At 38.0% G+C, this 14,720-nt stretch overlaps 2 protein-coding genes and 1 pseudogene across 3 annotated transcripts; all 3 read left to right on the top strand.

Annotated features, from left to right (window-relative positions):
- Positions 1-1,145: 1,145 nt before the first annotated feature.
- Positions 1,146-2,038, top strand: LOC148929444 (putative disease resistance protein At1g50180; annotated as a pseudogene).
- A 72-nt stretch (positions 2,039-2,110) lies between these two features.
- Positions 2,111-6,032, top strand: LOC125193133 (putative disease resistance protein At1g59780). Its single transcript, XM_089070021.1, has 4 exons — positions 2,111-2,245; positions 2,571-4,339; positions 5,635-5,721; positions 5,809-6,032. Exon 2 carries the CDS (start codon positions 3,457-3,459, stop codon positions 4,327-4,329), a length of 873 nt encoding a protein of 290 aa, XP_088926147.1. The 5' UTR covers positions 2,111-2,245; positions 2,571-3,456; the 3' UTR covers positions 4,330-4,339; positions 5,635-5,721; positions 5,809-6,032.
- Positions 5,632-9,591, top strand: LOC148929443 (putative disease resistance protein At1g50180). 2 transcript variants are annotated; one of them, XM_089070023.1, is made up of 4 exons: positions 5,632-5,721; positions 6,148-7,194; positions 7,429-9,199; positions 9,370-9,591. In XM_089070023.1, exons 1-3 carry the CDS (start codon positions 5,691-5,693, stop codon positions 9,186-9,188), a joined length of 2,838 nt encoding a protein of 945 aa, XP_088926149.1. In that variant the 5' UTR covers positions 5,632-5,690; the 3' UTR covers positions 9,189-9,199; positions 9,370-9,591. The 2 variants fall into 2 exon arrangements, with proteins under 2 accessions (XP_088926149.1, XP_088926148.1); XM_089070022.1 differs by having other exon boundaries at positions 7,429-9,591.
- The last annotated feature ends 5,129 nt before the right edge of the window (positions 9,592-14,720 follow it).

Genomic DNA, 14,720 nt, shown 5'->3' with positions numbered 1-14,720 from the left:
TAGGGATTATTTTATTAAAACAACTCGCAATTTATGATTTTAGTAATACTATAGTGGTGCTACTTGAATTGGAGTAACTTGTATTTTCCTCTCTTTTGTCTGTATGTCCATAATTTCATTATCAATACTACCATTCTATGTTCTGTAGCTGAGTTATGTGGATGCTTCCGCTAGAAAAAAAAATTGTCTATTTGTAAAGGAAATTTAAAGACTTGGTTGTAGAAGATTTCTAGATTTAACTTTAATTTCATTTCCAATTGGAGAATTTCATGTATGGAGTTTCTGACTTTCTTCCATTTGTTTGAAGTATTTTGAGAAGAAATATACAGCTGTTGTGAAAAACATAATTCTCCAACTCTAATTATGTTCATCTAGAAAAATAAGAGCTGTAACCGCCTATAGCAAAATGGAAAAGAAGAACATGTCTACTAGTTGACAATTAACAAAGTGGAAAAAGAAATAAAATGTGAACTAGTTGTACATTTACGTTGTTATTAATCGCAGTTAGGACTTGTATCACGAAAACATAACAAAACAGAATTAAAATGATTGTAGCTGCTCCGCGGAGCTTAAGAACACACGAATGACAGTAGCTTTCTTCTAAACTAAGCTCTCTCCTCCAAGTGAGGAAGAAGAGAGTATCCTTCCAGTAGAAATCTGGTCGTCGTTCCTATCTCCGGCGATCTGAATACTACACCATTGGGGCTTGGATGGGGCCTGCAGGGTTAGAGGAGTTGGGGTCTGGGACTGAAATTTAGGGGAACGATGACGTGGAGGGGATTTGGGGCCTGAATCCGGGCCGGGGTTGTGGATGCCCTAAACATTTACTTGAAAAAAATTAAGTCAGAATGTTAAACATTAGAAAAGAATAAAGTCAAAATGTTTACTGCTCACGAAAGAAAAGAATAAAGTGAGAATAAACATAGGTAAGGAATAAAGTGAGATTATTTTACCACTCATGAAATACGTAACATGACCATTTTGAGTCTCTACTTGTTTCTTCCCCCTTTCTTTGTACGTGCACTTTGTTGTTCATCACAAGTTCTTAATCTATATTTCCTCTCTTGATTCTTGCATTCCTAGTTTCGTAACCCTTTCGTCACATCTGAGCATTCACCAAACAATCAAAGCTTGGAATTGCTGCAATGGCAGATGCAGTGGTGTCTATTGCTCTAGAAACTATCCGTGATTTGCTATTGGAAGAGGGAAGGTTTTTAGCTGGTGTGGGCAACCAAGTCAAGGAGCTCGAGAGGCAGCTCAAAGAAATGAAGTATTTCCTCCAAGACGCTGATAAAAGACGACATGAAAGCAGAACAATCTCCAATTGGATCTCGGAGATCAGAGATCTGGTCTACAGATCCGAAGCTGCCATTGAAAGACACGCTGCTTATCAAGTTTCTTCAAGGAGAAGAGGCCTCAGGCAGTTCGTCCGCAACTATTCCTGCATTTTGAAAGATTGCAACTCACTCCACCAATTAGGCTCCGAGATTTCACAAATTACATCAAATCTCGAGAGGATAAGCAAGGATATGCAAGAAAACGGCATAAAAAGAAGCATAATCATGAATCCCAATGGAGAGGAGGGAAGCTCGGGTGGAAACAACATGTCAAGGAAGACTTCCCCCAATTTGGATATGGGAGATTGCTTCGTAGGCATGGAGAAAGAATTGGAGCAGCTTGTTCATCACCTACGGAAAGACACAGAGGATCGGATTATATCAGTTTGGGGAATGGGAGGGTCAGGCAAGACCGCCATTGCCAAGAAGCTCTACAATGAGGCGACCGACTTTGATCTCTCTGCGTGGGTTTGCATTACTCAGCAATATAACAGTCGATCAGTTTGGGGGGATGTTTAAGGCAACTAGAGAATCAGAAGAAAAAGAAGGGTGTTTCAAGTGTGAACGATGAGCCACCAATGCTGAAGGGTGTTTCAAGTCTGAACGACGAGCCACGAATAATGGAGGAGGTTTCAAGTCTGAGCGACTTTGATTTGATTAGAGACTATGTGGAATACAAAGAGAGAAGCGATGTCTCATAGTTTTGGATGATCTTTGGGAGCTTTCTCAATGGGAGGAGTTGAAGCATCCATTCGTTGTCCAAAATTTGCAGAGCAAAATATTGTTGACAACACGGGAACAAAAGTTTGCACAGATTGGATTGGCAGTGAACCATGGGCTCTTAGATATGGATGATGCTGCTTTGGAACTACTCAAATACAAAGCCTTTCAGCATGGAAACATTCCAGGTCAGTTTTATATTACTCCCTCTGTCTTCTAGAAATAGAAACTTTCTGATGCAAAATTGATCTAGAAGAATTGAAAAAGAAAAAGTATCTAATGTTTTGTTAATGGATAATGGTCTCAAATCATTATTAGTTTAATGCATGATAAAAAAGTTTTTGAAACTAAAAGTGGACCAGTTTTGGTGGATAAACCAAAATACAAAAAATGAACTACTCCCTTATCCTATATTAGTGAGCAATTGTAACTAATTTAAAACCTTTTAAGGACCTTGTCTTAGTCAATCGCAGTATTCAATTAATCGTCAATTATTATCACTTTAATATGCAGACTTTGCATTGGAAGAAAGATTTGAAAAAATTGGGAAAGAAATGGTACAAAAATGTGGTTATTTGCCATTGGCAATTTGTTTACTCGGTGGGGTTTTGAGAGAGAAAAAATCGATTTTTGAGTGGGAATCAGTAAATGATCATATCAAAGCAGCCATATATGGAGTTGAAGAGCATATTGATGGAGTGCTAAATTTAAGCTATGAAAGTTTACCATATTATTTGAAGCCTTGCTTTCTCTTGATGGGTATTTTCAATGAAGATGAAAACATATCTGCTTGGCGTCTATATAAGATGTGGATAGCACAAGGCATGATTTCATATGAGAATATTGGAGACAAGGAGGACACTTTAATGGACATTGCTGAGCTGTACTTAAGTGAGTTAGCCTCCAGGTCCATTGTTCAAGTTGAAATTAAACTTGATTATGATGTCGGATATAGTAAAAAATATGGTACATGCAAACTTCATGATGTAGTACGAGAACTATGTTTGAAATTGGGAAAAAGGGAGAATTTTGGTGTGCAGAGTTTGGAGTATAAAGGTGGGAAACTTAGCATCTTACTAAGGGAAGCTTCGTCGCATATGAAGATACAACATCTGGCAATCAATTTCAGAAGTGAAGTCGAGCATGAGCTTATAGTGGCTTATGGAGAAGATACTAGGGAGCATATAAGGTCTGTTCGGTTATGCAATCTCGTAGAATCGAATGTTGTTGAGATCCCCCCACAAAGTATATCTGATTTTCAGAAATTCAAATTGGTAAGAGATCTATTATTTTTAGATTCAAATTTGCAGGAGGAAAGTTACCGAAAGGAATCACTAAACTTGTTCACCTTAGACGTTTGCTTTTATATGGATGTGAACTTGATAAGCTACCCTCTTCCATGAGGAATTTGGTATATATGGATACCCTTGATTTAACAGGTTCAGCGAATGTTGAAGTTCCAAATGTTTTTAAGGAGATGTTGCGATTAAAACACTTGATTCTTCCTATCTATGGAAATGAAAACATTAGAAATTATCGACTAAGATTGGATGAGGGAGTATATGAGTTGGAGACTCTAGCATTCTTTGATAGTAGATGTCATGAACTTAAATCTATGGACAGAATGAAGAATCTCCGATTTTTTATAGCAGCAATGTACGATAATGAAAGCTTGTCAGCTATCATGAATGGCATTATGAACTGGAACAAGATACAGGTTTGTCAAGTAACCATTCGAGGAAGTTGCGACTTAACAAGTGAGGAAATGCTGGAGAAGGCTTTGACATGTCCCAATCTTTCTGATTTGATAATCTGGTCGAAGTTAGGGAAAGCGCTAGCAAAGTGCGAGAGTGATTTGTCGAGCTCGAAACTTAAGTGTTTGAATCTGATTGGTTGTGAGATTGAGGATGATCCGATGGGGTTACTGGGAAAACTTCCTTGCTTGATAATTTTGCGAATACATCACGAATCATTTGTTGGGGAGGTGATGAGGTGTCCAGCAAATAGTTTTCCCAGCCTCAAGAAGCTAGTGTTAAGAGGTTTACCAAACTTGAGGGAGTGGAGAGTGGAGGCAAGGGCCATGCCCCTTCTCTCTAAATTAACAATCGCAGACTGTTCTTGTCTGGAGATGGTTCCAGAGGGATTGAGTGGCATTTCTACCCTTAAGACACTCTCAATTAAACACATGCCGGAATTGAGAGAAAGGGTATCACCATCAGGACCGGATTTCTACAAAGTACGTCATGTCCCTATAATTATCATCAAGGAATAGTCTTCACCAGGTATCTCATTTCTCACATTTTTATTCGTTAGTTTTGGCGAGTTTCATTTAATTGCAATTTTATAGTAAGAAAATGAGTAATAAGAAAAAATTGATTTCTATGTGTATAATATTTTAGTGGTCCCTTTGTTTTTTTATTCATGTTCTTTAAGTATCAATTTTACATGATATTGTTGTTGTGGATTAAAATGAAAAAAGGAAAATGAGCTGCCCAGTAAAATTTTCCATTTTGTCTGGGGATAATTATCTATCTATAAAATTTCTCAAAACAAATACTGAAAATATAAATGTTCCATGATTCCATCATTTTACATCAAAGAGATGGAACACACCCTACATAATTTGCAAAGTTTTGGATAGTAAACCACAGTTACTTTCTTTAACCAAAACACATACTCCCTCCGTTGCATTTCATTTTCTGCACTCATTTTGAAAAAATAATTATAAATAATTATAGTGGAGAAAAAGTAAAGTAAGAGAGAGAATATTGTAGAGAAGAGTTTTATCTATAATATTCTCTCTCTTACTTTACTTTTTTTCCACTTTAACTATTTATAATTATTTTTTCAAAATAAGTGTGCAAAATGAAATGCCTCTATTACTATGGAACAAAGGGAGTATTTATCTCCTTCTACTAACTGAGGCAAATATGTTATTGAGAATTAACTAAACCAATAATTATATCCCAAGATGTAAATTATAAAAGGATTTATACTCTATCATTACAGGTGTTGGTTGATTACAAAAAGAATTCGTTTTTTTATTATTAGTATTATATTTATTTTTGTTTAATTGGTCTTAAAGCTAACACAACTCTCAAGAAGGCTTTTACTAGTAAAAGTTAATCCATTGTTTAATAAGATGGACTGAAATTTTAGATATCTCTAAACTCTTAATAAAATCTATTATCTGAGCTAATTTTTATTTATGTTCCATTGAAATAGTAGAATTTGAATTTTTGTGGCAACGAGAGTGAAAATTCCTTGGCAGTTGCAAAGTAATAGTTGTATTTGCCCTTATTTTCATTCTTCATATCATTAATAATTACAAATTCTTATAATTCTTTGATCCTTTTAAATTAGGCACTAATCATCAAACCAAACACATTTTTCCTATTTTTGTTGCCTATGTGTCCACTGTACAGTTACAAGGTATTGGTTCATTTGAGGCTTATAAGCTCTTGAAAATTACTTGGCAAAATAAAATCATAAAGTCTAATCCTGTCATTATGTTTTTATTTTCATTTATTTGTGTTTATAACAGGAGAACTCTTTTGTATTATTGCTAATTTTACAGGTTGAGCATTGATTCTTTGGAGGATAACTGATTATCACTACCACTTTTGGTGCTCAATGAAAACAGCATCTTACCTTTCTCTAAAGGGTACAACATTCCTTGCTAAAAGTGTTAATAAAGCTCAACTCATTATAATGCAGTATCGTCTTTAATTTTATTTTTCTTGTGTTGCAGGTAACATTTCTCCTCCTTCGAGCTTCAATCTTGTTGTTGAGTACTATGATGGTGTGCAATAATTCAAATGTTGAAAGTGTGAAGTATTGTATAATTGTGTGTGGGTTGAATTTGGTTTGTATTGAATTGCTCTATTAAGCTCTGTTCATTATTGTAAAAAAATTCCTTGGTTTACAGCCGTTTGTTGTTATTGTACGGATGCTTGAATTTGTCAGCATTATTGACATCTGTTGCAAGCTGCTTTGTCTGTCTGTCTCCTACTCTCTTGTTTATGCCGTTCCTTCTATCTTCACGTCTGAGCATTTGACCTAACACAGCTTGGAATTGTTGCTATGGCAGAGGCAGTGGTGTCGACTGCTCTAGAAACCATCCGTGATTTGCTATTGGAAGAGGGAAGGTTTTTAGCTGGTGTGGCCGATCAAGTTAAGGAGCTCGAGCGGCAGCTCAAAGAGATGAAGTGTTTCCTCAAAGACGCTGACAAACGACGACATGAAAGCAGAACAATCTCCAATTGGATCTCGGAGATCAGAGATCTGGTCTACAGATCCGAATCCGCCATTGAAAGACACGCAGCTTATCAAGTTTCTTCTTCAAGGAGAAGACACCTCAGGCAGTTAGTCCGCAACTATTCCTGCATTTTGAAAGATTGCAACTCACTACACCAATTAGGCTCCGAGATTTCAAAAATTACATCAAATATCGAAAGTATAAGCAAGGCTATGCAAGAAAACGGCATAAAAAGAAGCATAATCATGAATCCAAATGGAAAGGGGGAAAGCTCGGGTGGAAACAACATGTCAAGGAAGACTTTCCCCTATTTGGAGATGGGACATTGCTTCGTAGGCATGGAGGATGAGCTAAAGCAGCTTGTTCATCACCTAAGGAAAGATACAGAGCATCGAATTATTTCAGTGTGGGGAATGGGAGGGTCAGGCAAGACAGCAATTGCCAAGAAGCTCTACAACGAGACAACCGACTTTGATCTGTCGGCGTGGGTTTGCATTACTCAGCAATGTGATAGTCGATCAGTTTTGGAGGATGTTCTGAGGCAGCTAGAGAAGAAGAGGAGTGTTTCAAGTCTGAGCCATGACCCACGAATAAGGGAGGAGGTTCCAAGTCTGAGCAACTTTGAGTTGATCGAGAGACTATGTGAGATACAAAGAGGGAAGCGATGTCTCATTGTTTTGGATGATCTTTGGGAGCTTGATCATTGGCATGAGTTGAAGCATCCATTCGTTGTCCAAAATTTGCGGACCAAAATATTGGTGACAACACGAAAACAAAATGTTGCAGAGATTGGATTGGCCGTGAAACATGGGCTTTTACATATGGATGCTGCTTTGGAACTACTCAAATACAAAGCATTTCAGCATGGAAACATTCCCGGTCAGTTTTATATTACAATTATTCCAGTCATGCTAAATAACATGGGATGGATTGTCTAATACCCCTATGTCAAGATTCTTTAATATCAATATCAACATAGGTATAAAAAAAAAAAAAATCACATGAGAATTTTGAAGGTTTTATACAATTTCTAACTTGTTTTAAAAAACTTATAAGAACACTCTTAGTCAATTGAACTAATCGATCGTCATTTATTATTACTTCAATATGCAGACTTTGCATTGGAAGAAAGATTTGAAATTATTGTGAAAGATATGGTACAAAAATGTGGTTATTTGCCATTGGCAATTTCTTTACTCGGTGGGGTTTTGCGAGAGAAAAAATCAATTGTTGAGTGGGAATCAGTAAATGAGCATATCAAAGCAGCCATATATGGAGATGAAAAGCAGATCGATGGAGTGCTAAATTTAAGCTATGAAAGTTTACCCTATTATTTGAAGCCTTGCTTTCTCTATATGGGTATTTTCGAGGAGGATGAAACCATATATGCTTTGGATCTATATAACATGTGGATAGCACAAGGCATGATTTCATATGAGAATCTTGGAGACAAGGAGGACACTTTAATGGATATCGCTGAGTTATACTTAAGTGAGTTAGCCTCCAGGTCCATTGTTCAAGTTGAAATTTATTATGGTTATGATGTAGCAAGTAGAAATATAAAGTATAAGACATCCAAACTTCATGATGTAGTACGAGAACTATGTTTGAAATGGGGAAAGAGGGAGGATTTTGGCGTGCTGAGTTTGGAGTATAAAGGTGGGAAGCTTAGTACCTTACTACGGGAAGCTTCCTCACATGTGAAGATACAACATTTGTTTATCCATTTCAGAAGTGAAGTCGAGCACGAGCCTACAGTCTCTTGTGGAGATGATACTAGTGAGTATCTAAGGTCTATTCGATTATCCAATCGAATAGGATGGGATGTTGAGTTCCCCCAAAAAAGTATAGTTGACTTGCAGAAATTCAAATGGCTGAGAAATCTAGCTATCATGGGATTTACATTTGCAGGAGGAAAGTTACCGAGAGGGATCACTAAACTTGTTCACCTTAGATGTTTGCGTTTACAACAATGTGAACTTGCTAAGGTACCGTCATCCATGAGGAATTTGGTATACTTGGATACCCTTGATTTAACAGGTTCGGCGAATGTTGAAGTTCCAAATGTTTTTAAGGAGATGTTGCGATTAAAACACTTGCTTCTTCCTATGTATACAAATGAAAACATTGGAAATTATCGACTAAGATTGGATGAGGGAGTATATGAGTTGGAGACTCTACTATGGCTTGATAGTAGATGCCATGAACTTAAATGTATGGGAAGAATGAAGAATCTCCGATTGTTTATAGCTATAATACATGATAATGAAAGCTTGTCAGCTATCATGAATGGCATTATGAACTGGAACAAGATGCAGATTTTTCGTGTTTATATTGAAGGAAGTTGTGACTTAACAAGTGAGGGAATGCTGGAGAAAGCTTTGACATGTCCCAATCTTTATGATTTGAGGATTTTATCTGAGTCAGTGAAGGCTCTAGCAAAGTGCGAGGGTGATTTGTTGAGCTCGAAACTTAAGCGCTTGAATCTGCTTGGTTGTGAGATTGAGGATGACCCAATGGGGATGCTGGGAAAGCTTCCTTGCTTGGTAACACTGCAATTCAAGGAGGACTCATTTGTTGGGGAGGAGATGACATGTCCAACAAACAGTTTTCTTCACCTCAAGAAGCTAGTATTAAGAGGTTTGCCAAAGTTGAGGGAGTGGAGAGTGGAGTCGGGAGCCATGCCCCTTCTCTCTAAATTAACAATCGGAGAGTGTTCTTGTCTAGAGATCGTTCCAGAGGGATTGAGTGGCATTTCTACCCTTCAGACTCTCGTAATTAAACATATGCCGGAATTGAGCGAAAGGGTATCACCTTCAGGACAGGATTTCCACAAAGTCCGCCATGTCCATTCAATTATCATCAAGGACTAGTCTTCACCCAGGTATCTCATTTCTCACGTTGATGTGTTTTCAATAAATTTGCAACCATTTGATGGTTGGTTTTATATGCCATGAAACTCTTTGGCAAAATAAAGTCATAAGCTCTAATCATATTATTATGTTTTTATTTTCATTCATTATTAGTATTCATGACAAGAGAACTCATTGCTAGGTTCAAAAACTGATCATCACTGCCAATTTTCGCGTAAAAGAAAGCATTTTACCTTCCTCTATAGAGTACATTCCTTGCTAAGATTTTACTGAAGCTCAACTCTTTGTAAGATTATATCCACTTGACTGTAGGAGTATTTATTTTGATCATGTTGAATCGAATATTTGGATACATTTATTGCAGTCTCTCTATCTAAAATATTTGACACATCTCCATGGAAGAGAAACATATTTCACCACCTTCTGTTTCAAAGCTAAAGTTACCTCTACTTTCTGATAATCATGCTTCTAAATATTAATACTCTATATTTGTGTTACACAAACTATTTTATGGTAAGAGGTGATTGCATTATACTCCCGTTCACCATATTATTTGAGGCCTTGCTTTCTCTATATGGGTATATTCAACGAGGACGAAACAGTACATGTTAGGGATATAGTATATAAGATGTGGATAAGAACAAGGCATGATTTCATATGAAAATATCGGAGACAAGGATGATACTTGATGGACATCGCAGAGATCCAGATCCATCGTTCAAGTGGAATTTCAGTTAACTTATGATGTTGCAAATAGACGTAAAAAATATTATTCATGCAAACTTCATGACGTTGTACGAGAACTATGTTTGAAAGCGGGAAACAGGGAGGATGTGCTGAGTTTGGAGTATAAGGTGGGAAACTTAGTACCTTACTACTCGATTCTTCCTCGCATATTAAAATACATCATTTGGCTTATCCATTTCAGAAGTGAAGTCGAAGTCGAATATGAGCTTACTGTCACTTGTGGAGAAGATACTAGCCAGCATATAAGTTCTTTTCGATTATCCAATCTCATTAGATCGGATGTTTTTGAGTTCCCCCAACAAAGTATTGTTGATTTTCTGAAATTCAAATTGCTAAGAGAAACTTCAAATTTGCAGAGGAAAGTTACCGAGAGGAATCACTAATTTAGATGTTTGCGTTTAGAATCATGCGAACTTGATAAGTTACCATCATCCTTGAGGAATTTGCCATACATCGATACCCTTGATTTAATAAAATCCAGGAATATTGAAGTTCCAATGTTATTTTACGAAAATGTTGCGATTGAAACACTTGATTCTTCCTTCGTATGATGATGAAAAAGTTGGAAATTAGCATACGTTGATAGTAGATTTCATGATTTAAAAGGTATGGACAGAATGAAGAATCTCCGAAGTTTTTTAGGAAGAATACACGATAGTGAAAGCTTGTCAGCTATCATGAATGCCATTATGAACTGGAACAAGATAATGGTTTGTCGAGTTTCTGTTGAAGGCAGTTGCGACTTAACCAGTGGGGAAATGCTGGAGAAGGCTTTGACATGTCCCAATCTTCATGAATTGTTGTCTATAGATCTAAGTTAGGGAAGACTCTAGCAGTGACTTGATGAGCTCTCCAAACTTGGGTATTTGAGCCTGTATGGATCCAAGTTTGAGGATGATCCAATGGGGGTTCTTGGAAAGCGTCCTTGCTTGTTAACATTGTGATTAAGTTGGGAAACATTGTGAGCCTGTAGAGATTGTTTTTGTCTAGACTGGTATGAGGCCATACGCTTGGGTATTTAGTGCGTCATGGGTGCTCGAACCCAAAACTTTAGCACCCAATATTTCATCTATAAAAGCAAAACTCTGAATCGAGCGTTTCACAACAAAAAAGAATAAAGTTTAACAAGCAAATCTCCTTTTTCTTTAACATTGCCTTTGTCTTTTTCAAATTTCAATATACATTCTCCTTCATGTGATTAATATACATTATCAATCCCGTTATAAATAATGCTTTGAGGATTTCTCTTTTTCAAGAGCACAAACCGAATGTATCAAAGTAACAAGTTATCTCACGATCAACAAATTTTTTTCTTTCTGTCCTCTGTCTTTTGCTTTTCCAATATAAAAATATTATTTTTTGGAAATGCAAAAGACAAATATATATAAAGTTCCTCTTTTTTTTTAACTAAAAATGAATTGGAAGTAAATTTTTACAAATGATTAAATCACAAAAAGATTTTCCGGCATTTGTCGAAGTTTTCAATTTAACTTTTGTTTCGATTTCAAAAGAAACATATATTGAACGACTGGTTTGAGAACGCATGAGATACACGTAACATATAATTAATAATGTACAACTTTAGCATGTGTATATATTAACTAAAGAGTGGTTAATGTTTGAGTTCAGAGGTCAACTGGGAGTTCATTTTTTTATGGCACTCAATCATCGACGAAAAGGAAACGAGAATAGTAGAACATGTAAAAGAGGTAAACAACATATATATGCATCATCATTCTAGACATAGTACTAAACGAATGATCTGAAACACATAATTTCTCTCAATCGATGGCCTTCAAGTCCCCCTTTGCGATCATGTCTTCACCGCACAAATGTTGCAACGGCGTTTTGTGGTAAGAAGTTGAAAGGTGAGAAAGTGTGGTTGGGTTGCGGGATTCACATATTCCTGCCCCCAACTTGGTGTTTCTATACTCGCCCGATGTAGTTTGAAAGCATCGTGGATGGAAGGAGAGATCGCAGGTGTGGCAGCGATACATCCAACTCCTGGGATTCATTTGTGTTTCACATTAATCACAGTAGAAATCGCCAGGACGGTTTACAGTAGCATCGTGCGCCAACAACAATTGGTGGTGCTTGTCCCTTCTACGGCTGCTGATTGACGCAGGCAGCACAGCGCATCTAACGTGCACAATGAAATCACATGTGCTGCTGGAGCACTTGTAATAATCATTTAAAGGTATGCCATTACCAATGACACAACCAGCAGCACATGACAAGCGCCATGAAGTGATATCTCTGCATGGACTTGGCTTAGTCACATGCTTGAGGAGATGTAGCGGGTGAGCTGCGTGGTGTATGGTATCCGGCATACAAGCACACTGGATATCTACTTGAAAGTCGCACTTTTCACAAGTGTAAAACAACCCATTCATATTATACTTACAGACACTACAATATTGGTAGTTCCAAGGTTGAAGTTTGTCACAAGATTTGAGGAGTAGGTGGTGACCATCATCATCTTGGTGGTGGTGGAGTGGAAGAGACGGGACGCGAGGTGGCAATTGAAAGCAGGACACGTGAAGATTGTATTTGCATTCACTGCAACTCATATAGTAGTAGCATTTACTACTAGTTGATGATGAAGATATAGGAGTGATGCAACCGTCACATATTAGTTCTGATCTTATTCCATAATTCTCTTCTGTCTTGTTCTTCTTCTAGGTTTTGAGGTGAGGATGAGACTAAAGTGAGCTGATGATGGTGATGAAAGAAGTTATATTTCACATTCACCAACGCATCAGCAGCAGCAGGGATGATGATGGGTGGTATCAATGTTCCTCCTCCGACATGTCTCATAACAGGGTGTAATTAGTTCCTCCGCCACCTCATTCAATGGAAAGCGGATCACGTCTTTCCCAATATTTCTATTGGACATAAGAAGAAAATGAAGGATAATCTAAGAATGAATGTTGCAGAAATATAAAGTGTACTAGTAGCACATACTCAGTGAGGCGAGGTGGCTTGTTGAAGGCGCATTTGACGTGGACAATATATCTGCAAATTCGAAAATGATATATCCAATAGTTGGGTGGCAAAAAGTTGTGCACACACCATATTTGAAGTTAAAAATGAGATATTCATATGGGACGTGAAAGGATAGAGAGAGAGAGAGAGTGATGGTGCTCTTCCTTTTTGAAGCTTAGAGGCAAGGAAGCACAACTCTCATGGATTCAATATTGACAATCATCTGTAGTGCATGTGTGGGAATTCCCTTTGAGTGTGGTGCCGCAAGCATCGCACTTGAAGGAACACTTTCTCCTTAACAACTTCAGTCCATGGTCTGGATGACTTGGATGATATATGATGTTGCACCTTTGCTCATCATTTGCATCTGTAATGCTAGTAAACCCTTGTACGCATCTCAGGTGCATCAAAAACCCACATAGGTCAGACCGGTTGAAGAGAAAAGTGATGTGGAGAATATATCCGCAGGCTTCACAATGATATATCCACCAGTGGGGTGGAAGATATTTGATGCATAAATCACATTTGTAGCCATATTTCATATATTCTGGTGGGATACGATAACATTAAGAAAGAGAGTGATGATGGTCTTCCCTTTTGAGAATTTGAGGCAAGGAAGCTCATCTCTGGTGGTCCGACACCCACAAGCATCTGTGGTGCACGTGTAGGAACTTCCTTTGCGTGTGGATCCGCAGGCATTGCAATCGAAGGAGGACCTTCTCTTCAACAACTTCAACTCATGGTTGGGATGACTTGGATGACTTATGATGCTGGGCATTTGCTCATCATCATCATCATCATCATCATCATCATCATCTTCACCATCACCACTGTCGTCGTTATAAGTTGTTACACTAATCGTTCCACGGAAGCTGCATCTATAGGCAATGGACCAAATATTATGTTTAATCGTGGCTCCAATGATCGACCATCTCCATTTCCTCCTCCTTCTCTATCTACTTTCCTTCTCTATTGTTAAGGGTATTCTCCCCTTAACGAGTTTCAGCGACGACGAGATGTCGACGACGAGGTTTTGTGGACGTGACGGGCTCTCCCCGAGATCAAATCCGGTAACTAGGGTTGCGGAAATATGAAAGAGACGAAATACAAAGATAGGAAAATTTGGTTATTTCATTGATTAATCAAATCATAACACAACTCCCCTTTTATATTCTAAGGACCCTAGATGATTCGACTCTCTTTTGCGATCTGGGAAAGAATCACCAAGAAAACCCGGAAAGGAGCTTATTGGGCTCGACTCTAATATTTAATTAAAATAGTCCAAAACGTGAAAGTAAAAATATCCAAAATACTAATCAGCAAAATAACATAAAATAACGAAGTGCTGCTCTTGCGCGCGAAATCGCCATATCTCATCGGCGGCTTGTGCTGTCGCCGAGGTCAGTCATTGATTGCCTGAGCTTTGGGCGTCCTCGGATCTTCCTCTTCCGTCGCGAAAACTGGTGCATTTTCCTCCAGTTCTGACTCATCGCTCTCCTTCTCTCGTTGCTCCTCATTTTCTTGTATATCTCTGCACATTGTCGAGGTCAGCTCCGTATCAACTCCCCCCCTTCTTAGAATGCTCCTTGTTCAGGAAAATGTTTCTCAATGAGCGACATTGGCTCCCACATTGGCGTTGTACCCCCATCATCGCTCCACTGCAATTTCCCTTCTTCTCACGAAGCACCATCATACCACACCACTCGCCTATCCAATAATCGCATCGGACGAGCAATTGGATGTACCCTTGCAAATATCACCGGAAATTCTGTCGTTTCCCTATCCGACCCATCAACAAAC

Source organism: Salvia hispanica, chromosome 4 (genome assembly GCF_029641045.1).
Source record: "Salvia hispanica isolate PSC_SH4W2 chromosome 4, Shi_PSC_v1, whole genome shotgun sequence".
In the NCBI taxonomy this organism is placed as follows: Eukaryota; Viridiplantae; Streptophyta; class Magnoliopsida; order Lamiales; family Lamiaceae; genus Salvia; species Salvia hispanica.
This window is presented reverse-complemented; position numbering and strand designations above follow the sequence as displayed.

Bases quoted from the DNA above. Each gene is read 5' to 3' on its own strand.
- LOC148929443 (XM_089070023.1), top strand. From the start codon at position 5,691: ATGAAAACAGCATCTTACCTTTCTCTAAAGG. The intron at 5,722-6,147 runs GTACAACATTCC...TTGCTATGGCAG, and splicing joins ATCTTACCTTTCTCTAAAGG to AGGCAGTGGTGTCGACTGCT. The intron at 7,195-7,428 runs GTCAGTTTTATA...TTCAATATGCAG, and splicing joins TCAGCATGGAAACATTCCCG to ACTTTGCATTGGAAGAAAGA.
- LOC125193133 (XM_089070021.1), top strand. From the start codon at position 3,457: ATGAGGAATTTGGTATATATGGATACCCTTGATTTAACAGGTTCAGCG.